The sequence below is a fragment of the Rhinichthys klamathensis genome, unplaced genomic scaffold, assembly GCF_029890125.1.
Source record: "Rhinichthys klamathensis goyatoka isolate OS25496 unplaced genomic scaffold, OSU_Roscu_1.1 h1tg000485l_1, whole genome shotgun sequence".
NCBI lineage: Eukaryota > Metazoa > Chordata > Actinopteri > Cypriniformes > Leuciscidae > Rhinichthys > Rhinichthys klamathensis.
In genome coordinates, this window is record NW_026606972.1 from 234815 (window position 1) to 261008 (window position 26194).

The 26194-nt window shown below is 37.7% G+C and overlaps 2 protein-coding genes across 3 annotated transcripts; both read left to right on the forward strand.

Annotated features, from left to right (window-relative positions):
• The first annotated feature begins 709 nt into the window (after nucleotides 1-709).
• recql (RecQ helicase-like) lies at nucleotides 710-8379 on the forward strand. 2 transcript variants are annotated; one of them, XM_056237278.1, is made up of 15 exons: nucleotides 713-765; nucleotides 1187-1405; nucleotides 1640-1819; nucleotides 1917-2023; nucleotides 2112-2310; nucleotides 2386-2552; nucleotides 2645-2720; nucleotides 2940-3088; nucleotides 3173-3290; nucleotides 3710-3848; nucleotides 4682-4773; nucleotides 5304-5520; nucleotides 5604-5730; nucleotides 7152-7291; nucleotides 7658-7806. In XM_056237278.1, the coding sequence occupies exons 1-14, from the start codon at nucleotides 750-752 to the stop codon at nucleotides 7266-7268; spliced, it is 1923 nt and encodes a 640-aa protein (XP_056093253.1). In that variant the 5' UTR covers nucleotides 713-749; the 3' UTR covers nucleotides 7269-7291; nucleotides 7658-7806. The 2 variants fall into 2 exon arrangements, with proteins under 2 accessions (XP_056093252.1, XP_056093253.1); XM_056237277.1 differs by lacking the exon at nucleotides 7152-7291 and having other exon boundaries at nucleotides 710-765; nucleotides 7658-8379.
• A 367-nt stretch (nucleotides 8380-8746) lies between these two features.
• Nucleotides 8747-16747, forward strand: itfg2 (integrin alpha FG-GAP repeat containing 2). Its single transcript, XM_056237314.1, has 12 exons — nucleotides 8747-8983; nucleotides 9147-9242; nucleotides 9321-9362; nucleotides 10173-10347; nucleotides 10431-10570; nucleotides 10650-10798; nucleotides 10888-10982; nucleotides 11705-11758; nucleotides 12092-12183; nucleotides 12400-12517; nucleotides 15035-15208; nucleotides 16599-16747. The coding sequence occupies exons 1-12, from the start codon at nucleotides 8888-8890 to the stop codon at nucleotides 16676-16678; spliced, it is 1311 nt and encodes a 436-aa protein (XP_056093289.1). The 5' UTR covers nucleotides 8747-8887; the 3' UTR covers nucleotides 16679-16747.
• The last annotated feature ends 9447 nt before the right edge of the window (nucleotides 16748-26194 follow it).

Below are 26194 nucleotides of genomic sequence, written 5' to 3' on the forward strand. Positions count from 1 at the left end.
GTTTGAGCAGTATTTGTGATACGACAATACCGTAGGTTTATTTTTCTATTGCACAAGACTCTTGTCTCGTCTCTGAACTCTTTTATTTCCATGTCCGTGATTGGTCAGTTTCCCGATTAATGGTCGCGTGGGGCAACGAGGACTTCATCTGGTGCAAACAAGAGAAAGTGAAAAGAAAAGAAGCAGACTTATGATCACTCAGCGGTGAGTAAGCAGAAATGCGTTTTCATACAGTTAATGTGTTATTCATAACGTAATATAAATTCTGTTGAACATGGCGCGCTTCTGAACGTTCTGAACACGTTTTACAAAAATATGACGTGTATTTCATTGCTCAGATCTATTATCTATTATTATAATAGATATAACAACACTAATAATCATACAAGCGTCATGCAAAATAGTTTAATAATGGTGAAGATGGTCTGTGTAAAATGGTTGGCAGTTCTAATGTTAATTGTCTAGTAATTTTGTTCAAAGACTAACTTAGATATTTTTTTAAATAATGCATCTATGATTACGAGTTTTTTTTTTATATATAATCATAATTTTAATCTTGTTTCCCAGTAAAAAAAAATGTAAACATCCTTTAAACCACATTTATTTGAGAAGAAAAAAATCACTACATTTTGGTTTGTTTATGCTTTTAAACAAGAATGAAAAGTTGCCTACTGTCAAACTATGCGAAAAATACTGATTAACCCTCTCTTGCAGTCATCATAATCTGTACCTTTGAAGAACTGTATAAAATGGCAAATAGTACTGGTAAGTATCTGTTGTCTTCTGCATTATATATGCTCATATATGTCACATATATATATGTGTGTGTGTGTGTGTGTGTGTGTGTGTGTGTGTGTGTGTGTGTGTGTGTGTGTGTGAGAGAAAAGTGTGAGTGAACGAATTAGACTGTCAGGATGTCTTATTATTCCCTTGAGTGAGTGAGGCAGGTAAGCATACTGGTGTGAATTTCATCATTATATCTCTCTGTGAAGCTCGGCTCATTAGAGATGCAGAGGTGAGAGACACTGGGAAATATTCAGCAGTCCTTCCTGGAATCCTGGAAAAACTGCTTAGTGTGTTCGTAGAAAACGAGTGCATGGACGAGCATAGCGTACACGCTCCCTAATAAATGCGTACAAGTTTAGCATATCGAGACTGAGACTAAAGAGAGTCCTTTTCTTTGCAGATGATGCACAAGCAGAACTGGACTCAGTGGAAGCAGAGTTGGAGATGCTGGAACTGCAGATCTCTGAGCTGCTGGAGAAACAGACAAAGCTGAACTCCAGGAAAAACAAACTCCTGAAGATCCTGGAGGGAGCCTGCAGCTCGGCACAGCCCTCCGGATCCAGCAAAGCTCCTAAACCCTCATTCAGCAAACAGGACCTACAGCACTATGAGGAGTCAGGTATCGCTCATTTTTAAATAAATTATATTTACAGTGCTTTTCACAATGCATATTGTTCCAAAGCAGCTTTAAACTAAAAGTGACTGTTTTAGGATGTTTAAATAAATTAGAATGCATTAATTTAATCAAAATCAGTATAGCCACAAAGTATTTAATGTTAAATGCTCTGTTTTACAAAATGCAGAGATGTAATTGGTTATCTACATTATTTTTTGTTTGTTGCTCTGTCATCAGATTTCTCATGGTCTAAAGAAGTTCAGGCAAAGCTGTGTAGTGTGTTCCAGCTCTCCAAATTTCGTCCCCTGCAACAGGCGGCCATCAACCTTAGCATGTCAGGGAAAGACCTTTTCCTGGTAATGCCCACCGGAAGAGGGAAAAGCCTGTGTTACCAACTTCCAGCTCTCTGCTCTAAGGGTTCGTGCTTTCATAGACATTTTGGTAGATGAAGAACATATTTTGAATGCTTTGATGTCAATTCCTGTGCATGTCTTTTTGTGGTCGCATTTTCCAGGTTTTACGTTAGTTATCGCCCCGCTGGTGTCTCTGATGGAGGATCAACTGATGTCTCTGAAGGCCAAAAATGTCTCGGCGGTAACTCTTAATGCCTCCAGTTCAAAGGTACAGTATGACAGATGTACTTTGTACATCTCTGTAGATGTACAGTTTTGATTCACATTCAGGTGCTGATATTCATGTACATCTGCAGGAGGACTCTAAGCGGGTCCTGGCAGGGATGATAGATACAAACAGCCCTTTCAAGTTGCTCTATGTAACCCCAGAGAAAATTGCCAAGAGCAAACTACTGATGTCCAAACTCGAAAAGGCCTATAACATGGGTCTGCTGGCACGCATCGCTGTGGATGAAGTTCACTGCTGCAGTCAGTGGGGGCATGACTTCAGACCAGGTGAGGTTTTTCATCATCCAGGCTGAGTGTAGCTTCTAACACATAATTTAATTTGTGCTTAATTCCTTTTCTTAGATTACAAGCTCCTGGGTATCCTAAAGCGCCAGTTCCCCAATGTCCCATTGGTCGGACTGACTGCCACCGCAACCAGCAACGTTCTTAAAGATTGCCAGAAGATACTATGTGTTCAGGAACCCATCACTCTGACAGCACCGTTCAACAGACCAAACCTTTACTACGAGGTATGCAAATCATTGCATTCTCTTTCTTGACGTCACTGCTAGAAGAGTGCCGAATAAGCAGATCAGAGTAATTTGTCATCTCACTTCTACAGGTTCGTTTTAAAGATAACGTAGACTGTACCGACCAAATTGCAGCATTGATCAGGGGAAGATACAAAAACCAGTCAGGTAAATCAATTAAATTGCTATGAGGAGTAAATGGCCCTTGAGAATTTAAAGTGGCAGATGGTATAACTGCAGCTTGTGCTTAGAATAAACATATCGTTATTGTGCGTCGTGCTTTGTTTTTTATCATTGTTGTGAACGGGCCGTAGTGCTCTTCAAATTATTCACTATTTATTCGAAAACTACTTCATGAAAAATATGTACAATATGTTGTATTTGCAGGAATCGTGTATGTGTTCTCCCAAAAGGATGCAGAAGTTGTGGCTACAGACCTGCGGAAGAGGGATATTCTTGCTCAGCCATACCACGCCAACATGGAGCCTTCAGATAAATCTCTGGTGCATCAACGGTGGTCCTCCAAGAAGATCCAGGTTGCACCTACAGAGTTGCTGTTGTTGTCGCCTGTTTTTTTTTGTAATGTTCCCTCATGTTATCTTATTTTTGTGTCTGTGCAGGTGGTCGTTGCCACTGTGGCTTTTGGAATGGGCATTGACAAGGCTGATGTGCGATTTGTTATCCATCACACCCTCAGCAAATCTATTGAAAATTATTATCAGGAGAGTGGACGTGCAGGTAGGCATCATCCTGATACTTTTATGTTGACGTTTTCTTTCACACAAGATATTTATTGATCTTTTTGTAAATAAATCATCCATGCAAATGTTTTTTGAGCTCGTAATTTTTTATCAAAATGTCATAGCTCAATCTTGCTGTAAAATGACAGACTTTTAGTCTGACTTATGTAGTGCCGTATGACTTTTAGTCTGCTTAAATCCCGCCCCTTTCTTACAGTCAGGGTTAGTCAACTGCAATGTCACATTTAGATCTGCCTTCATCCAATCAACAACCGATGGATGCTAATGAAGTTCATGCCTTATATTTTTTATAATTAGGCAGCTGACTTGTCAAAATTCGAAAGAAAGGGTCTGTTGCTACTTCTGTTACATCTTGACTTTTTTTTACTTTACTTTTTATTCATTTATTTTTTCCAGGAAGGGATGATGGCCCAGCAGATTGTATTGTGTTCTTTGGGTTTATGGATATCTTCAGAGTAAGCACAATGGTTGTGATGGAGAATACTGGGCAGCAGAAGCTACAGAATATGATAGCATATTGCCAAAATGTGGACAGGTGAGTCAAAATACACAGGATATTCAGTATACCAATGACTTGGCTCCTGGTTTTGGTTTCTAAATTTAGATTTTTCAGTTTGTGAAACATTGTTCTGTGTTTTCTCTTTTTTTCAGTGTTACTATATGGTTTATAGTGACAGGAAGATCAGATTATTTAACTCTTTTGTCTCGTTCAGCAAAATGAACTACCCTTTATTCAAGTAATTTCATTCATTTGAACTGAGTTTTTAAAAAGTTAAATTCCAAATTCCCTGTACACATTCACAGGCATATCTTTTAGCATGTTCCAAACAAGGAATTAATGCACACAAAGATAAATTATGAAACGCATTATTAGTCTTTCGTTCCTTTGTCATGTGACAGGCGCATTGAACAAACCATTACTAATGCCTTATATGTTAACTCCATATGGCCTGTTAGTTTTATCAGTGCTTCTTACACCTGTCCTGGCGACCCCCCTCCCCACTGCACACTTTGGTTGTGTCTGGAAAAATTAGGCAGCTGACTTGTTGCCTCGCTGCCTTATCGGGCAATGACTTTGTAGGCAGGGTTTGCGCATGAAAGGCGTAATGGTTTAATGATTCTACAGCAAAGCTGTAGCATTTACACTCACACTGACCACCAACCGCAACGTTCAGATGTCATCTTTATTTTTTAGCTCAACTGTCACAGAATGGATAGCACAGGATATCAAAGGGAGCGAAGGATACATTATGCTGCCTTCAAAAATGTATCAGATGAGACCGGAAGTTATATGACTGTTGATTTAAGGGTTGTTTGGAATTAATGTTTTTTTTTTTTTTAAGACAAGACTCTTATGTGTGTGCATAGGTGTCGCCGTGCTATGATGGCCATTCATTTTGACGAAGTTTGGAATGATGAAGAGTGCAACCAAATGTGCGACGTCTGTCGTCACGGCAATGGTAAGCGTTTATTACCTACCTTAATGTGCTTTTACATTTATTGTTGCTTGGTGAATTTTCACTGTCGACATCCAGTCATTTCAATAGGAGTCCAACCTACAATTGGGAATTTCATTTGAGGACGAAAGATTTCCCAACGGGTTAAGTTGGTCACACAAATTGACCGTGTTGACCAATAGAAAGCTGCTTGGTTTGAAAGTGACGTGATTCATTTATCTACACCAGGGGTGCCCAATCCTGTTCCTGGAGATCTACCTACCTGCAGAGATAAGATCCAACCCTCATCCAACAGTCCTGTCTGTTATTATCAAGTGCTCCTGGGTCCTGAGGATCTTAATTAGCTGGTTTCTGTGTGTTTGATCAGGGTTGGAGCTAAACTTTGCAGGAAGGTACATCTCTAGGAGCAGGACTGGGCACCCCTGATCTACACAATAGACAATTGACCATTTGCCCAGACAATTTCACCTAATGTGACCGCACCTTAACTCAATCAGGCCACTTATGCAATGGGTGATGTTTTTTTTATTCAGACTACATCACAATGGACATCACCCAGCATGCTCGAGACGTTGTTGAGGTAGTAGAAATGGCCGGCTCCATGGATGAAAAACTGACCCCTCTGAAAGTCTGCGAGGCTTGGATGGGCAAAGGGCCCGCTAAGCGGCGCAAAATGATAAAGGTCACGTCCTTGTCACGCTTGGAGGTGGAGTCCATTATCATCCACCTTTTGTTGCATGGCTACTTCAGGTACTTAGACAGATTATGAACTATTTCCTTTCCATTTTTTAGATATATTCTCTAACTCTTTTTTTTTTTCTTTTATACATAAGTGAGGACTTTAGCTTCACTCCCTACACAACCCACTTCTACTTGAAGTTGGGCCGTAAGGCATCTCTCTTGAAGAACGGCGGTCACTCAATCACTATGAAGATGAGGAGAGTGGTGTCACCTGCTACCGTAAGACAGTCAACAAAATCAGCAGGCATTTTTTATATTTCACGCGCAAGTAGTCCTGTTTTTCTTCTAGCAAATTCTAGATTTAAACTTTTCCTAATGGTTGTTTGATTAATACTTTCCTGAACCTCTTTCAATGGTGACGATTGGCCAGATTCATTTCAAACATCTCCTCTAATTCTTTTGTTACTTTTTGCTACACGGTAATACAAATATTTATTGTATTTGCTCCATTTCAATTGGACTTTTGCTAAATTTAGTGATGTGTATCAAACTTCAGATTATATTTATTGAATCTGGCCTTTGGTCTCTGCTCTGTAGTATTTACTGAGCTTTTTTGTTTATCTATTTTATTGTACCTCTTCCAGTCTTATTGTGTTTCAGGTAGATGCCATCATATTGCTTGAGGGGAGCATCACAGTTCACTTAGTTAACACTCTTTTTTACCCAGTAACTAAAACATTCATAAAGTGTTTGCGTAGCTTAGATTTTTACACCAAACTACAAATAGTTAGCAATCAAATTAAGCTAAATGTTTCCACCCAATTAGTTTAGGTCAGTAAAACTAAAATAAAGTTTGTTCAAACAAATGTTTTTGTTAAACCAACAAGCCTTTCTCTTCATTGAAAAACACAAAACATTTATTTTAATAATTTACTCTCCCAATGCAGTCACATACAATACATGGTGGGAACTACAGATCCACTCCCCAGTTAGTTGTTAACAAAACATTATGTATGTAGTTCCAACACAAACAGTTTAATTTAGCTTCCATTTAACAAATTTAAGTGATTTGAACAATGAAATTAATTTGTGACACAATGTTCATGAATTGTCTTGCATTAGCTCATTTTAACAAAGTAAAATGAATGCAAGTCTTGAACATTTTGTCACATGTTTTATAGGTTTTATCCACTTAAATATGTTAATTCAATTTGAAAAACCAGCAAAAATCTTTGCTATTTGATTCTAATTTAGCTTGGCTGTGTCAAAGATTGTACTGTATCCTTAAATTCTCTAATCAGAATCGTTTGAGTGGTATGTGATTTATGTGTCTTGTTAAGAAGAATATTGTCTCAGAAAATTGAAGGATTTCAGAAGATCAATGTGGTCCAGTTGATGCAAAAAAAAAATTGGACTTCCTCTCAGTTTATGCATTCACCACCCTCTAAACATCCCTTTCCCAGCAGTCATAGTGGAATTGGATCATCTACAAACAGTGGCCCAGGCCCAATATGTAATACAAGCATTTTCCCATCACGAGTGAAACCTCTTCAGTTGGAGGTGTCACTTCAGCTACATGGTCCCTCATTGAACATGCAGTAACCCCTTTTATTTCTTGTGTTCCTACAGTTTATAGTGACCACTCATCCAAATGATTTTTAAGACCCCGACAGGTAAAGAGCTGTTGTGCCGCCCCACAGGTAAAGAAAGTGTCAGAAAGTGCCGGGGAGAAAAGTAGTACCAAAGTAGAAGGAAAAAGACCGGCTGACAGTGACTACAAAAAATCAGTGGCCAAGAAAGTCAAGACTCTTCCCTAGTCCGTAAGGAGAAGAAAGCAAAAGTACAGTTCACTTACTCCATATTCTCAAAAGCATGTAGACATTGCCTAAGAAACATTTAAGCGTTTAATGAGGGAAACATCTACCACTATCTTTTTTTTTTCTTCCTGCTTGTCACCTATCATGATGTTTATTGCACCCCAGAGTTTACATCAAACCTCATTTATCATTTCTTTGCTATGAAATATTCTTAAAATCTTCTATTTATTGTGTCCGCAAGTGGTGTTTTGATGTGCATGGAGTTTTGTAGAGAAAAGTCTTCATTAGAATTGAAGCTAACCATAGCCAATAACCTTAAAATAGCTTTGCATTCATCTTAAAGACAGACCTACTAATTTTGATAACTCTAATTTCTTCTCTTTCCTCAGGATGATCAAGCAGTTGATACACAAGAGGAAGCAGAGACCGCATTGATTGATGTGTCCAATATGGCCATTGAGGGACATAACAAAACTAAAATCTTTAAGAATCACCAAAACATAGAGAAAAGACTCGCTCAAAACCACATTGAAAGTCTTGCTTTAGAAGCAAGCGAGTATGTAAAGCCAACCTCCGTATTTGAGGTTGATGTCGAGGTCAACCTCATACAAGAACAGAACTGTGCAAGTGAAGACGAAAAGGGTCTTAAAAACGACCCCGTACAGCAATCTTTATCACCGAAAAAGAGGCAAAAACCACTGCCAACTCAGAACCGTACTGCTAATGCTGACCAAGCGAGAGCCGATCTGGTTAGCACTCCTTCTGAGCTATCTATCATCTCTTCAGCTGCCGTGGAGGAACTACACCATCTGCACAGTTACTATAACAAACAGTTAAGAAGAATCGACTACATTTCCCAAGAGCACTTGCAAAGCTCCCAGCCTGGGATGCTGACTTGTATGAGTGAGCCCTTCAAAAGCCTCCGTTTCCCTTCGAGGACGACCATATCTAGAGGTGCCAGGAATTTATGGACTCGTGTTAGTATGAGGAGAAAGCTCATACAGTGAATTATGTTTCCTTTCTGATTTCTGTTCTGCAAACCTGACATACATTTTTCAATAGTTTGAATATGTAAATAATCTTTTTGTTAAATAAACTTATTTGGAGGATTCTGACTGCCTGTTTTTCTCCTCAAAAAAAAAAAAGTAATTAGAACTGCTGTGGTGGTAATTAACAAGACAAAACTCCAAAAATAAATAAATAATAATTTTAGCCTTATATTTCGCATCTTTCAAACAACCAAGATTGGTTGGCGATTTCATAAAACATTTTAGGGGGTTTTCCAGTCAATGTTTTTTTTGTTTTGTTTTTATGGAAACCGTGATACATTGTCAGAAGAACAGCATTTATTTGAAATAAAAATATTTTGTAACATTACTAAATGTACTATTACTTTTGATACATTTAATGCATAATTGCTGAATAAATATAATATCTTTAGTGTATGTATGGGGGGCTCTTATTACAGTTACCACGGACTTTTATTTTGAAATAACGAAGCCCAAACAGATCATGTGCATTTGTTTGTACTGGATGTAAGGTGTATCTGAAAATGAGTGTTTTTACTGCTGTTTAATACATTTTAATCGTTAGTCTGCAGTGTGTATAGTTGAAAGGTCATGCGCTCGGTGAGTTATGTGCAGCGCGTGAGTTTAGACTTCACAGGAACACTCTTTCCTCACGCCATCTGTCTTGGAGATGCAGATAATGACCTTGTAAGTTACAAAAGTGTGTTTTAGTTTATGACTCGGTGTATCATATCTACCAGGTCATATGGCTAGTGTTTAACGTTATATCGCTATCATATTCCCTAGTATCTGTTTCAGTAACGTTAGCTAAGTTTTCTGTGCCTAAACTAAACCAGATGTTTTTCTGCAGCTGAATGAGCTGGTGGTGGGTGACACTAGTGGGAAGCTGTACATCTATAAAAATGATGACTGTAAGCCGTGGATCACGCGAACATGTGTTGGCATGGTGAGGAGGAGCATCAATGAATAGTGACTGATGCCATGGTGAATGTATTTAAATTAATCAAGCTGTTTTTATTCACAGTTAACATGTGTTGGAGTGGGAGATGTTTGCAACAAAGGAAGGGTAAGATTATAATTCTCTGTCTTCCTTCCTTACAAAAAAAAAAAAGGTGCCTGTGATGGTATCAGATGACCTATTGTCAATGATTACTTTATTCATGTACCATGGCATTTAAATAGTAATCCAAGATAATAACAAGGATATCATCATGGTAAACCGTAGTATATAGCCACAAACCGTGGTATATGACGTTTTTTGTCTTTGAAGGGACCAAAAACATGCTAAGCAGTAGACATGCAAATCATTTCAGTTATATATATAAATAAATACGAAATACAGCATTTTTTATGTAAAATTATTAATTATAATTTATAGATAATATATTGAGTGTGTGTGTGTGTACAAATGTGTGTATATTATATTTATAGTAAATACATTATTTTTAATAAAATTAAATGTTTATTAATTATAATTAGATTTATAGATACAATTATATTAAATAATATTATTGTTGTGTGTGTTATTTGTAGTAAATACATTATTATTTAATATACTAATTAATATTAATTCTAATTTTTATTTTTTAAATGTAATATGTGTAAGGATTTTTAGTAAAACCTTATAACTTTATATGCAAGTAAATACATAATTTGTTATGTTATTAATATATAACAATTCATATTTATCAATTAATTATACTTTCTACATATATATATTTTTTTTTTAAACAACAACATTGTAGTTCCATGGTACTTTTTGTTAGTTTTCTTTCATTTTATTAAAAATAATAATAATAATCACAAATCTTATTTTTTTTTCTAAATTTAAGTCTTTCATTGCTTTTGTTACATGACTTTCTTTCTGCTCTGTCAGAACTTTGTTGTGGCAGTGGGTGCGGAGGGCTGGTTTCACCTGTTTGATATCAGTGCTTCTGCAGCCAAGTCAGACTCCTCAAGTCAGCAGGACGGCTCGATTGGTGACGAACAGAAGCCCAGTTACACCCAGCACATCCCCGCCAATACCAAAGCCATGCTCATCAGTGATATCGGTGAGGAGTTTGCATATGACATGCTAAAAGATTTCTAAACCTTTTTAAGTCATGAGAATATTGAAGTGTTTGTGGCATGTAAGATGGAGACGGGCGCTGTGAGCTTGTCGTTGGCTACACGGACCGGGTGGTGCGGGCCTTCAGGTGGGAGGAACCTTCTGATGCTTCAGATGTGAGCTCTGGTCAGCTGGTCTTACTGAAGAAATGGCTTCTGGAGGGTCAGGTACTGAACTAGACGCAGCAAACGTCAGGCCAACATGAAGTCAAACTACTATTACAGCCTTTTTATCTGCTTTCACCAGGTTGACAGTCTCTCAGTAAACCCAAGTCCAGAAGGTCTCCCTGAGCTCATGGTGTCTCAGCCTGGCTGTGGCTATGCTATTCTGACGTGCTCTTGGACACAAGAGGGCGCTGCAGGACCTGGGGATGAAACCACGGCATCTCCTAGCAAGTGAGAGAATCACAGTGAGGTACTGAATAATTCAAACCATATCCAGAACTGGATTTGGGAGTAATTCAGCGTGTGTTGTGTGTACCCAGGGAGGGTTCTTCCAGAGACGTTGTCCTTCATCTTACCTCCGGACGCATCCATAACAAGAACGTGTCCACTCATTTGATAGGTAGCATTTGCAGAGGTACTGAGAGAGCATGCTCACACACATTTAGATTGAATACTGCGCATGCAGCACACATATCCTTACAAAATTTGCAGCTGACCGAGTATATTATGACTCAATAATAAGTCACTAGTAGTTCAGATTTTTACTCGCTCTCCCAAGATTTTCACTGGCTCACCACCACCACAAAAAAAAGATCAGTTTAATGGTATTGGTTGATATTTGATGTATGATTGTACATGCTCATTTTTACATTTAACTTTGCTATCTAACACTTACTTAAATTATTATTATTTTTTACATATTTTTTACCCTGTCTATTACAATGTTTTGATGATCTCTAAATTCACTTGTAGGATTTAAAGTAATTGATAGCTTGTAGGATAGGGTAGGTTATATATATATATATATATATATATATAGTTAATAACAAAATAATAATCAAAATATATATATTTTTATTTTTAATAAATAAAAAAATACATTTATTTATTTATTATTTTAATAAACATTAAAAAAGAATTGTAAATATAGTATATATATGAAAATGTATTTATATAATGATGTTTATTTAAAAAAATGTGTATTAGTTAGTACATTTATATCAAAATGTATTTATAGCTATTATATCATTATGTTTAAAAGTTGTTGTAATATTGGTCCATCGCTAATCACAAATCATTCTCAGAATTTAACAAACAAACAAATCTATTGACATAACCTGTTTCTGTTTTCTGCAGGTTCTAAGGAGGATTCGTCTAAAGGTGGCCTGTTTGCTCTTTGCACCTTAGACGGTGAGTGTCTGATTAGTCCACTACATGTCAGAGGTTATTTGATGTAGTAGGGAAAACATGAGCCCAGCACATGTGTTTTCTCTGTTCACTCTGTTCTTTGGTCACTCTGGGCTCAGGTGTGTATGAACTATGAAGATTGGCTTTTTACTCTAAAAGTGCAGGCTTGTTCTTCACGTCATTCTCCATGGCCACTCAGTTACACAGTACAAATTCAAACCTGATTTTTTTTTTTGGGATAATTGTTTGGACAGCAGTGGATTGATGTTATTGGTTAGCTGTTGTTGTTTTTCATTAGCTGTTGTGGTTGTTTTTCGTTGAATGGTGGTCTTCCAGGAACGCTGAAGCTCATGGACAGCTCTGAGAAGCTCTTGTGGTCTGTGCAGGTGGACCACCAGCTTTTTGCCCTCCAGAAGCTGGATGTCACTGTAAGTCTGGGTGTACTTGGCCCCAAAAACTATTTAAGTGCATAAACAGTATATATAATTGAATCACATATAAAAAATCAAACCATCTGCAAAGAAATTATACTAGAACTTTTCTATGTTCATGTTTCATAAATGTTTGACTACTAGAAAATGCAACAAAAAAGTGCTCTACCTGATGTGTATTAGAGTTTGGTGTGTATTTGTACATGTGTTAAGGGTGATGGGAGAGAGGAAGTGGTGGCCTGTGCCTGGGACGGCCAGACTTACATCATCGATCATACGCGTATGGTGGTCCGATTCCAGTTTGATGAAAATGTGAATGCATTCTGTGCGGGTGAGCTTCTCTTATAGTCTCTATCAGGGTGAATCTTTATTTTTCGTCAAGAACATGTTCGGAACACATTCACCCCCCCACAAAAAAACAAAAAAAATTCCATTGTGATATTATTTTCATGACAATTAAATTCAAAGCATATTTTCCCCAAATTCTCATTACTGCAATTAAAAAACAAGTTGTTGTTACACTTTACAGCATGATCAAATCCTTGTTTAATATTGGCCAAACAACATTTACCCCCGGATTCACAGACAAGGTTTAAGCCTAGTCTCAGACTAAAATGCATGTTTGAGGTGTTTAAACTGAAAGCAACTTGTACTAACTATCTTAAAATATGTCAGTGCCATTGTTTTGTTTCAAGATGCACACCAGTAATGTTTTTCTAAGGCACGTTTATGTCCTAATTTAACAAAGGTTTAATCCTGGCTTAATCAAAGCCTTGTCTGTGAAACCAGGTCTGCATTCAAATGTCCACTCAATCTTTAATATTTGGCCACTTCCTTAGGATGCTACAGCCACTGTAATTTCTAAACACGTGGACATCAAAATATGCTAATTCAGAGCAAGGGTTTAAACTTTTATTTTGAAATCATGATCAACAATTTCGTATATTTAGAAATCTGTCTGTATCTATCTATCTATCTATCTATCTATCTATCTATCTATCTATCTATCTATCTATCTATCTATCTATCTATCTATCTATCTATCTATCTATCTGTCTGTCTGTCTGTCTGTCTGTCTGTCTGTCTGTCTGTCTGTCTGTCTGTCTGTCTGTCTATCTATCTATCTATCTATCTATCTGTCTGTCTGTCTGTCTGTCTGTCTGTCTGTCTGTCTGTCTGTCTGTCTGTCTGTCTGTCTGTCTGTCTGTCTGTCTGTCTGTCTGTCTGTCTGTCTGTCTGTCTGTCTGTCTGTCTATCTGTCTCTTTTTCTATTGTTCTATCTATCTATCTAATAAAGATAATAAGACTATTTTCCTTTTAATATTAATTTATGTAAGAAGGATCTGCAGGGTGGGAAATAGTCTCATTTCTATACTGGTCTCTTTCATTTCTGCTTACATCTTCCTGTTCCTTTTATCACCTTTTTTCTCTCTTTCTTTCATCGCAGTGCACATTGGTGAAGTATTGAAACCGTTGCATTAAGAGGATTAAATTGATAGATGTGATGCACACAAAAACGACTTGCATTCATGTTGACATTGAAAGACCGCTGACTCATGTACAACAAAGCCTCACACAGTACGTGTAATGTTTATCAGCTCATACACCTGTGTCTTCATTTTCATCTGGTGAAAATGCAGAGAGCAAATGTGGAGGGAGCGTGCACTCATTAAAATTCAGCCCCATTCTCTGTGAGTCTGCTGTATGATGGGAATGTCGAGGAGAGGTGCTGCTTTTACACGCAAGGTCTCTCTGGAGAAAAACATACTCTAATGCTAAAGAGATCAGACGCTGTGTGAAACATTATGTGGTCTTGTCTATACAGCACCAGTTGAAGTCCTGATCAGTCATTTCCACTTGAAAGTGTAAACAAAAATGCAGAGGTGTAATTTGATTTAATAAGCATTCTTTCAAGCTTATCAGCTTGAAAAGTGTTGATCGATGTTTTTATAGTAGCAGTTATAGTAAACAGAGCCTTTGCATACATTTACATATTTGATACCATGGTTTGTGTCCAATTTAATAGTATCTGGTGTTAACTCAAATACCTTTAAATGAATTAGACTACTACACAATCAATGTCATGTTTTATGTTATATTGTCATGTGTCCGTGATTTCTGGTAAGGAACAGTGTAACCTTAACATTTCTTCTTTACATTATATGTAGGCAACAAGTTACTTAGATACTTATTTATTCTATATTTTTTTTTGTTTGAATATAAAATATTAATATGTTACATATAATATAAAATATATTTTATTTATTTGTTTGTTTGCTTATTTAATTAGTTATTTAATAAAATTTTGATCTACAATTCCGCTAGAAGATCTAGTCCCTAAAATGTAAACTAATGTTACTGGTTGGTCTCTATGGGTGCTGCACAGTAACTTCATGAGCAGATGTTTGACATCATAACTGTTACCATAGAATGTATTTAAACAGGGCTAAAATGCTGTATTGACCAATCACAATCCAGTTCAGCAGCTATCCATTTTATAAAATCAAAAATATTGAAACAATAGTTGCCATTATTGTCTTAATCATGTTAACAGCATTAAATTACTAACTGGTTGATAATTGGTTATTTAACAATGATTTTGTTACTATAATATATATATATATATATATATATATATATATATATATATATATATATATATATATATATATATATATATATATATATAGGTAGATTATTTTAATTTTTTAAATAAATAAATACATTATTATTTATTATATAATGTAATTTACACATTCATAATTTTTTTATTAAATGTTCATTTTTTACATTTAGTAATATAGTCTGTAATGTGTCCTCTTTGTCATGTTCCTATTTCCTCCATTAGGTCAGTATGCATGTAAGGATGGGAGGAACAGCCCCTGCCTGGTCTATGTGAGCTTTAACCATAAGATCTATGTGTACTGGAGAGTGGAGCTGGAGAGGATGGAGCCCACCAACCTGCTGAGTGTGCTGGAAGAGAGACCCGAGTATCCAGACCTGCTTCACAGACTGGGAGTGGGTGAGTGGACGTCTGTGTGTGTGTGATTGTTTGTAGAGCTCAACATTGCCCACAGTCACCATCTGGAGGAGCCGGGGAAAAGATAGGATGTATAGGCAAGATCAAGTTTCTGAATGCATTTATAACTGAGCATGACTTTACATTATGAGTAATAAGCACTCATCAAGACAGCATATGCCAAAATGTATTTATGAAACGCGTGCGTTTTATTGTTGAAACTAGAGATGTTTTAGCTGATTAAGTTATGTTGGCCAATATGCAAGTTTTTTAAATTGCTTTAAACGCCAATCTAAAATTTTATGGTGTAAAATAGATTTTTTTTGTTTGGACTGGTGAAAAAATAACCCCTGCAACAAATCCTGTTCTTCTGAAAGTGTTTCCATGCAAATTCCACCACAGAGGCTGAAGAGACTCTTGAAGTCGTGTTCTTGCGCCCCGTCATTTCAATTTCTTGGGACGCGGCATAATTTGCCTTCGTATTCAAAAGCGGTTGACTGGGCCAAAGGGGGGTCAGGTCATTCTGCTCACTCAGACTCCTGCCACATGCACAGTTGTTAATGAAAAGCCAGCTTGACTTCCTGGGGCCACTGTTAATTATTCATCCTCTGAGTCTGATGTGCTCCCACAACGTGATTTTCAAAGCGTGATTAGCTAACCGTGCCACGGGACGCAGCCGCCATGAACTCCTGCAGGTGAGAGGAATCACGAGAGATGGAGAGCTATAGTTGGTAGACCATTAGTGATGTCATGTTTGTAGGATATAAGTGGAGGTTTATACCAAATGAGCCAGGCTTTTAAAACCGATGTGTTCACCAATAAATGTCACTGAATATTTAACAAATGTATTTTTTCTTGTTAGAAACAGCTTTTAAATTTAGGTTAATGACTGACACCTTTTGAATTCCCAATGGGAAAATTGAAAAGATGAGGGTTGATCAAATTTCAATTAGTGGATTGGATGGTTTGTTTTAGTTGAATTTGACTTTATATAAAATGACTATTTTATGCAAATATATTCAAAAGAATATTTTAAAAAGCATTAGAGGCATGAATTAATAAGCAAGGCTTTTTGGAGCTCTGATGCCCCCTAACCTCCCACAATTCGTTTCTTGCCACTCTTAGTTTCCAAAATATCTTACATGAGTCTGAAGTGGATTCTGACAGCAGCAAGGGCTCCTTTCGTACCCATTTTTGAATTTATAATTCATTCACGCAATGCCTTTGGCCCGTTTCTGTGCACAACACACACACACACACACACAAGCATGCTTGAAATAAGCTTTTGTTTTTTGCACAGCTTCAGTGTTTTACATTCTGCAGGAAAGCAGAGAATTATCACCATATAACAGAATAAAAACGATATGGGTGTGTTTGTTTGTGCACCTTACAGATATCAGTGACACTGTAGCGGTTCGGAAACTCATTGGGGACGTGCTCTACAAGAACATACCGAAAGATGGCACAGAGTGAATCACGACTCTCTAACACAGATCTTCATTTCTGTAAATAGACTTTTAATAAAACTACATCAGGATGTTTCCTCTGTGTCTATGCCTGTCATTTGCTGCTATTGCTTTTCAGTCCGTTCATTCGTCAGAGTTTCCTTTCTGATCATTTGGAGACATTGTTTGATCATGAGGTTCTATTGAAATTGGTGGAATATATGAATCATTCCTATTGCAGCTCATTTTTATTCCCCCCTTCACCATTTATTATATATATATATTGTTTATATTCAGAAAATATATCATATTTACATATATTGATTTAAAAATCCCATTCTTTTTTAATAAACTCTTTATATATTATTATTATACAGTACTATACTAAAAAATACGTTCTTGCTATATAATAATTATTCAACTACTGATTCAATATCACTTGTTATTCTTGTAATATTCCATACTAACAAAATCCTGTTCTTTAGTGACATCATCCTACAGGAAGTGGCATCATTCTGATAAGAAAACAACAGCACAAACATCTATATTTTGTTGTATTAGTTGGTTTGTTTCACTTTAAAAGATTCTATAAAACAACAAATCATTTTTATATGATAAAAATTTAAAGATGCTCAAAACATACTACTTTTGAACTTTGACACCCTTGTGTAAGCTAATTCTCAATCCCTCACTGTGTAATGGCTTATTTTTAGTTTCCACCCGGTTCAATTTTGTAAATAATTATTAAAGTTTAAATGTCTGAGCTTGTTTCGGAAAGTCTGGTGAAGTACTTTAACACAACAAGCATGTTAATTTGTATAAAAAGTTATACAGATTTCAAAAAGTACTTCGTAAACAGGAATGACTCTTATAGCTTTAGTTTGAAAGGCATTGATTATTACTGAGCCGTGTTGAACTCCAGGTGAAGAGGAATAGAGCAAAAGTCCTTGGGTGCTTCTCATTTCTTATTTGTGCATCCTCGTTTCCTTTCCTCGCGGCTTAGCTCCAGACCTTTAGGATGCGAGGGAAGGATACACCTGTGTATCCTCGCTCATGACTCCGCAGGAAGCTTCCTCGCTCCTCGTTCCTCTCCTCCTCGCAGTGCAGTTAGAGATTTGAGATGGCAGAGTACGATCGGTTTCCAGGTCACAAGCTGGAGGAGCGAGGAAACGAGGAAGCATCAGTTTGAGTACTGAGAAGCACTCCTTCTGAGTGTCTGAGATGTAGGAGAAGCCCAGGGGGAGGATTCCGTGTCCCACCACCTGCTCTGAGCCTGTGGAGCTTCATGCATTATCGATGGATTATGGAGATACTTTGCTTTCGGGAGTGCAGGAGGACACATTGATTTCAGGGTTTGTGTGTGTGTGTACTTCAGAGCGAGAGCAATGTTTGGCTCAGGTGTCATCATGCATTATGGGGTTTCTTGCTGCTGAGGAGGGAGGACACATTGAAGTGTGTCCGTGTCTGCAAATTCAGTTGTACTGAAACACTGTCAGTCCCCTGTGTGTCTGTCTGCCCTTGAGGCGTTTCTGAGCTCTGCACTGCCGTTCACCGCAGAACACTGGGGATATAACTGTTCTCCAGACACAGCTTTTGTACTCGGTGAACACAAACATCTCTTTACCCTCTCAAGAGTTTACATGCTGGCGTTCAGCAAATGTGAATCTTGTGAAGGTGAACGAAACAGATTATTAAAGTCAGTAAATGATCAACTAAACGTGTTTATTTGGCTTTTTACAAGTCCGAATGGGCTTTCAGGATTTCTCACTTAAAAGATATGTACAAAAACATGATTCACTCAAAGCTAAAAAAAAAAGAATGAAATTATAATCTTATAATTATCACATTCTAAATAAAAAGTAATAAATTACAAATAATAAAAAACAATTTTTCAACTTATAATTAATATACTTTTTCTCTGAGAGTGAAAGGGTTCCAAAAAAAAGCAAACCGTATTTAGCTGCTTTCACCAAACACTGGTCTTGTGCAGTGTTATTTTAGTATTATTTATATACTGTTATATTATTTATTAATATTTTGAATTAGCTTTTTTTTGTGTGTGTATTTTCTGTTTTTATTTTAGTAATAATGTAACATGCTTTTGTCATTTTTATCCTTTTTTATATTTCAATAAATTTCAGTTTTTGGATACGTTTACACGACAACGATATGCTTAAAATGGAGAAGTTTTTCCTTTGAGTTTTCACGCATACAGACGACACCATTGGCAAAACGATCCCCATTCACACGGATCCACGAAAACAACTAAAAACGCTGAATTCTGCTGCCAGACTATTAGATGGCGATGAAACACTATAGATTAAACACTAAATACGCATGTGCATGACGTCAATCATGTTTTCACAAATTTGTGTTTTTGTTGTTTACACGGAGACCGTTTTCAAAAACTTTCACTTTGAAACACGTTTTCAAAAGTTTACGTTTTCCGGCACACAAAACGTGCCTGAACGGCTAACGGCTAGCGTTTTGAACTGCTAAAATGCATAAAAAGTCTTCGTGTCGTGTAAACAGCCCCTTAGTTAACAATAACACTGGTCTTGTGTTTCAAAATGGCAGCCCCCATGCGGTGACCCATGCTGTGTAAAATAAATCATATTTTTCAAAAGTACTAATTTCTTTGTTTAAAACGTTTTTTAGTTAGGAAGAAATTACTGTGTGCCTCATCTAATAGTGTTTGCAAGCACTAATGCATGAAGTCTACTGTTATTACTATATTTTGAGCAATATGACAGCAGTTCACTGACTGGAATTTAGCTTGATCCCTCAGCCACCCAAAAAAGCCATGCACAAAATGATTTACCCTTAAAAGTGCAGAGTAGAATAAAGACACTGAATGGTCAGCACTCTCTCAGTCTTATCACACTTCCTGTTTTACCGTAAATGGGCACAGTAACCATCAGAGAAACCAACTCCTCAGGGTCACACTGAATTTAGTGGCGTTGTGTGCCATATTTTTGATAGTTTTTAGTCATAAGGAAACGTTCATTTTGACGTGTCTTACTGGCACTTTGACTTTCTGACCCATATCTAAATGAGCTGTGCATTTGCTTAATTCCATGTGAACTGAATTTGTTGCCAAGCTGTAAGAAAATATTGCGCAAAAAAACTAGCTGATGTGAAGCCAGTAGAAAGCTGACCCTGAGAACAGACCTCCCTTGGGAATCTCTACAGCCAAAATATGAAAGATGGTTCAGCTGTTTGTTTTTGCTGCAGACTTTAGAAGTTGGTCTGTGTTTGAGTATTAAAAGCCTCAGGTGTTACTGATTGTAAAAGACAAGATTATCTGTCATTTGGACTGAGAATCCTTTATCTTTATTATGTCTCAATCCCTTGTTCGATATCAAGTGCACTTCCCAGGAAGTTTCTAGGCCTATTCCTTTGTCAAAATCGTTCTAGTTCGCTGAAAAATTACATAGAATTTCCCAGAATGCACCATTAAAACCAATGAGCATCTGCTGCATGCTATATTTATGAACCAATGTAACGAACAATGTTGTCATTGTTTGTGACACTGGTTCACTGTCTGAAAGAACTGTCTGAAAGAAGTGTCTGAAAGGACAACTGGCTGTTTTTATTTTGTTTATTTCACTTGCTGAAAGAACATTTAAAGGGTACTCAATTATTCATTACCTCATTAGAAATCCCCAAAATTAGTTTGATGTACATTGTCTGAACTGTGTTATATTACAACAATTAATGTCTTTTTAATTGTTACATACATTTAACAGTATATAACCTACATTGTAGATTGCAAAAAAATAATTTTTTTAAATAGCTTATGTTTTTCTGTCTAACCGCACAGTATACATTGCCTACTTAGCACACCGTTAACCGATTAGCATGTTAGCTTGGCCTATACCCTCAGTAAATGCTTGAATCAGACTGTTAGCTTACCCTATATCCTGCACAGATTTTCAAATTAGCCTGTTAGCTTAGCCTATATCCTGTGCAAAAGTTTATATTAGCCTGTTATCTTATTTTAGTTTGAACAGGCATTGCAAACTGCCACAACCTGGGGTCCTAGGTGGACTAAACTCCAGTGGACAAATTATTCATGGTCAAATATTGCTGTCTTCTCATGTCCCTCGGTTTTACAACATAGGCAACTAAAAGTTGGTATGATATAGTGTGATCGAAACTCCTTAGTCTGTGCGAGATGCTACTCTTTTGAAAGTGTTTTTGTGTGAATTTCATCACACAGGCTGAAGAGAATATTGTGCCACATACACGTCATTTCAATTTTTCGGGGGACAGCGCGATTTGTTTTTCTTTCTAAACCATTTGAGTGGGTCAAAGGGGGTCAGAGAAGATTTCTTCGCAAAGATATATTGAATGCACCTGGGAAGCTCCAGGAAAAAAAGAGAGAAAAAAATGTGTGCTGTCTTCTCACTGCTCTCCAAAACTGTGCGACAGAATCGGTTAAGCTAGAGGGAGTAATTCAGACTCAGTTTAGTTGAAGATTATGGCAACTGACAGCCTGGAGCCGAGCTCTCTAGAGGCCATTCGGCCTGTTTGCACACGAGGACTTGTGTATGTGCAAGTGTGTCTTCTTGTGTTTGTGTTAATGCGGATGGCGTCTGTAATGCATCGAGGTTAATTGCATCAATGAGCGTTTGCTGTCTGTGGTGCTTGAATGTGACTCATGCTATGTAAATGATTTTGTAATTTCAATTTTGCTTGGTCTTATGACTCATCAGCGTACACATGCTCATTTACTATGGATTATTGAAATGTAATGAGAAATGCAAATGTGGTCTTTAGTAATTCATGAGTTTGGATTGCCAAATGTAGAATTAGCAGAAAGTGTGATGTATTTACCAAAATTGTATTGAAATTTCAGTTAAAAAAAAAACCTGATTGACTTATTATCTTCACTTCTGCTGCATCTCTCAATTCAGATATATTGCTTATTGCCACAGGTTGGACATCAGTATAATTTTTCACCATCAAACAAATGTCATTGGTTCTTGTAACTAAACATAATGCAGAGGTGAAGATTATTAGTACAAATGAACAAGCAGTTATTAAAACGTGTTGCGTGATCCTCACATGCTGTTCCTGTTTTTAACCATAAAATGCCAATTAGAATCTACGCTAAAAAATTAAACCAGAAACCCTAGGATTATGTTAACCCAGGGTTCACAATTGTGTCAAAATCAAGGGGGTAATCCACCAGCCGGAAACTGAAGCTTCGCTTGGGGGCCGCCATAGCAGACCATCACCTGCTGTTAGCATTCCATTGACTCCCAATCATTTTGGCGTCACTTCGTCAGCAAATAACTTTACATCTGAGGCGTCCAAAGAGTCCATTTGTCCATTATTTATTTCTAAAGAAACACGACAATGTATAAAAGGCTCCATTACTTTGTATCTTACGTTATGGCCCTGTAGAAGCCGTTTTTGTAAAAATAGGCATAACCACAGGACTCTCTGTCGCACAGTAGAGAAATTACCGTATAGACAGAAGGAGAAGCTCGTAGGCAATCTTTTACTGTCTATGAGGCAATCGGGTGGACATTGAGACATAAAGTCAAGGGAGAAGCCCATAGATAGAGAGTCCATAAAAGCAACGGGACAAAATATTTCAACAACAGATTTGTTTCAGATTTCAATTCAGATTTGTCTTGGCACAGCTACTAGAAGACTTACAACTGTCAGAACGGTTGCTCACGTCACATCTACGTCGTCAAGCTCAGTTTGAGCCTGCGCAGTGCGCTCAGCCATCAGGAAGTGAGTGCTTCTAACAGGCTTCAATTTTCTCCGTTGAAATCTATGGGGTCGCTGTGTCCATTTCGTTTACTGTCTATGGTCAAAATCCCAAATGTGTGTCTTGCACGATATCAGCATTGGCTAAATGACTGGAACTCTTCTTACCTTAACCCCCTATTCGTATTTTGGTCACATTAAGGTTATTTACTTTATCTTCAATTCACCAAGTTCCTATGTGCAATAGAGAAGCCCTTAATTAATACCGCTGGCCTTTTACAACCCATCACTTATGATTGTGGTGAGAAAGGAGTGAATCATAAAAGATTATGCCTCTTCAAATCCCTGTGACTAATGCCTGCGCCTGTCTTCCTCCCTTGCACCCGTGCTCATTCTCATGTGGAGACAGAGAGGGATTCCAGCCTGTTGATTGACAGTGAGGCGTCTCATTCTCCGTTTCCAGCCATTTTTTTAATGGACACTTAACTTTACTAGTGCTGGTCCTGATAGTCTCTCATTCCATCATCTCATCAGCCCCCTCAGAGGCGCTCCTGTCGATGGAAACACAAATGGCAGTTTTAATAAGCCACTATGTTTATCCCGCTGGCAGCGGGGTTTCCGTTTAATGCGTTCCTCTGTGGTGGTTCCTCATTGGCTTGTGCCATTAGAGGTGCAAAGCTCATTAGATCTTGATATTAAACACCGCTGTGGTCCTGCCGCTGTGTTCTGCCCTTAGCCGTGTTCATTACGGACAGGAAGATGCCCCATTCCTCTTTATTCCTCTTGCCGTGCATGTGAGTCTTTTCCTCTAATCAATGCTTCTCTTTCCACCTGCACACCCGAGGTGGATTTTGCCCGATCCGACACCATGGGGTGTTCTCGGCAAAATATCACAACGCCTTTGGTGGTGGAAGGATTTAGGGTCGAGAAGGGGCTGGCAGATTGCTCACACAAGGTTCTGTTTATTTCTGTTCTTTTCTATGAAGGTGTCAATCAAAGCTTGACCCCTAAACCCACCTATGTGCTGTAAGGGAGCTCATTCCCTGCCTGTTAGTCTCATACATCTGATGCACTCCCACTGGATTTCTTGCTCACACTTCAGATACCAGCCATAAAAAAAGTGTCCTGTCTGTTGTCCATTCGGTAAATAAATAAGCATGTTACTAAAATTTGATTCATTTGAGGAGCAGTACAGAAGAATCTTGGCTTGTATGCAAATAATATATATTGTTTATTTTAAATAATATATATACAGTATACACTCGCCGGCTGCATCAGGTACACCTAATCACATGGCAGAAACCCAATGAATTTAGGCATATAGATATGGCCAAGATGACCTGCTAAAGTCCAAACTGAGCGGGGACGAAAGGTGACTTTGAATGTGCCAGACGGGCTGGTCTGAGGATTTCAAAAGCCGCTGATCCACTGGTATTTTCATGCACGACCATCTCTAGGGTTTACAGAGAATGGTCTGAAAAAGAGAAAGTATCCAGTGAGCAGCAGTTCTGTGGGGTAAAATGCCTTGTTGAAGCCCGAGGTCAGAGGAGAATGGCCAGACTTGTTCGAGCTGATAGAAAGGCAAAACTAGCTGCGTTTCCATTACCCTTCAAATTGCGCAAATTGAAATCGAGAATTGAAAATGCGCCCAATGGAAACACGTCAATTGCGCAAAAACTCCCATATATCCCAAAAATGTTTTTACACTTGCATGAGGCAATTCGAAAAAGGAATATTTCGCAAAACTGCAATGGAAACAGTTTTTTCGCATTTACAGGTCAACTGGCGTACGTAAACATCACATGATCGTTCTTTAAAGATAGCGCGGTATGTTTTGACAGAAGACGAGACAGAGTTCTTTATTTAACTCATAAAAGACAATTACGGATATACTGGATTCTAAACAACAAAGAAACGCCAAAATTGATCAAGATCTTGACGCAGAAACGAGGGAGAGGAGCTTCCAGAAGCTCCTCATACGTGGCCATGACTTATCGTGAGAGAAAAAAATGATGTTCTGGTCGCAAAACATCGGTTAATGGAAACGTCGTCATTTCGCAATAAACAATCGTTACAACCGATGTATTCAGAAGAGTACTGTGCTAAGAAGCTACAATTCGCACAGGCTCAACAAATCAAACAACTGACGATTGAAAAAATGTTGCCTGGCCTGATGAGTGTGCTGAGTCAATGATTTCTGCTGCATATATATTTATCTTTTTGCAGGTGTTTGCATACACCGATCATTCTTCTTGCAAATGCAAATCTTGCAGATACTCATTCGTCTTGCAAAATTAGCAAGCGTGTCAATCCCTAAACCTACGTGTCAGAGGTTACATTGCTGTTCTGTAAATCTGCAAAAAAAAATATTATCGCGCCGATACAATGAGATGTCTTTTAAAACTGTGACAGGATGTGGCATGTGCACTGAGTTAGAAGAAAACGCCACAGGCCCCCCGTTGCACAGTGGGTTATGAAGCAGTAGCAGAGCCCATCTCTGTGCGAGCACTGGCTGAAAAAAAAAAAAGAAGCATTTTCTACTCTTCTGTGTGGAACTGAGGCTTTACAGGATTATCTGTTATTCTCAAGTCATCATTGGATGTGACAGAAAGACATGGGGCACAGCGTGCGACACGGCCATTTACAGATGAATAGACTGTTTATACATCACTGCTGTCTTGTCGTGCTGAAGCAAATGTGGTTATAAAGTGATTTGATGTTGAATTTAATTTCTTTTCTCCCTTAAAGACCACAAAAAAAGGCATTCACAATGCATTTACTTCCATAATTCAACTTATCTGAATGAAACTGTGCAAAATAATGTAGGGAGGGATTTGCTTTACAAGTCTGGATTTGATTGTATTGTTAAAAGTGAATTATAGATGCTGTGATATCATTGGCTGTAATGGATAATATTATTTTACCCCTCCCAAGTGGCTTGTTGCATTATAGCAGGAAAGAACAGTTGTTTCAGAGCCTGGAACGTTGTTATATTTTCATGAAAAACTATGAATGATTATTTTTATGACTATTAAGTTGTTTGTCTGTTCACAAAAAACGCAAAAAACAAACAAAAAAAAACTTGTGTGACGCAACACAAGCCAGTCGAATCATATTTAATGTTAAATACAATGAGATTTCCACAAGAATGCTACCTACAAATTGCCCTGTACCCTTTCACATTGAAAACTGTTTAGAACACTGTATATGTAATTTTAGAACTATTATATATTAGAATATCTTTTCTTTGCTTTTTCAACGAATGGATTTAATGGTTTTTAGACCGCAACAAAATGAGCAATTCTTGTCTTGGCTGTGTTTCCAGTCTTCATGCTGGTTGAAACGGGAGCAGCCTGCCCTCAGTGGAGGGTCAATGATGTCATCCCATGTTGCTCTGAATGGTTGTGGGAACATCTTTTCCCTCCATCATTAGATGAAAGAAGCTTAAAATAGGCTGTTGACTGCCTTGGGCAAATTAACATGTGATCCTCTGTGTGGAACCTTCAAGTGAGTGAGGAGCAGCACAGTGTTTTCGCTGTTTTTGCCAGCAGTAGTGCAGGTGTTTTTTTTCCTCGGGTTTGAGATTCTCAGGACGCTTGTTACGAGATCTGTGCATTGATGAAGACCAGAGACCTTTATAGCCAGAATACATATTTATTTTGTTTAGGCAGAGAAAATACTGTTCAGAGAAAAGGAAACCAAAAAACACCAAAAAATAAACTCTTTTTTTTTCCCCCTCATACAATTGGCCCTCAACACAGCGTAAAAAGAAAGTGAAGAACATAAAATGGACAAATATATTCTACACTGAAAGGTC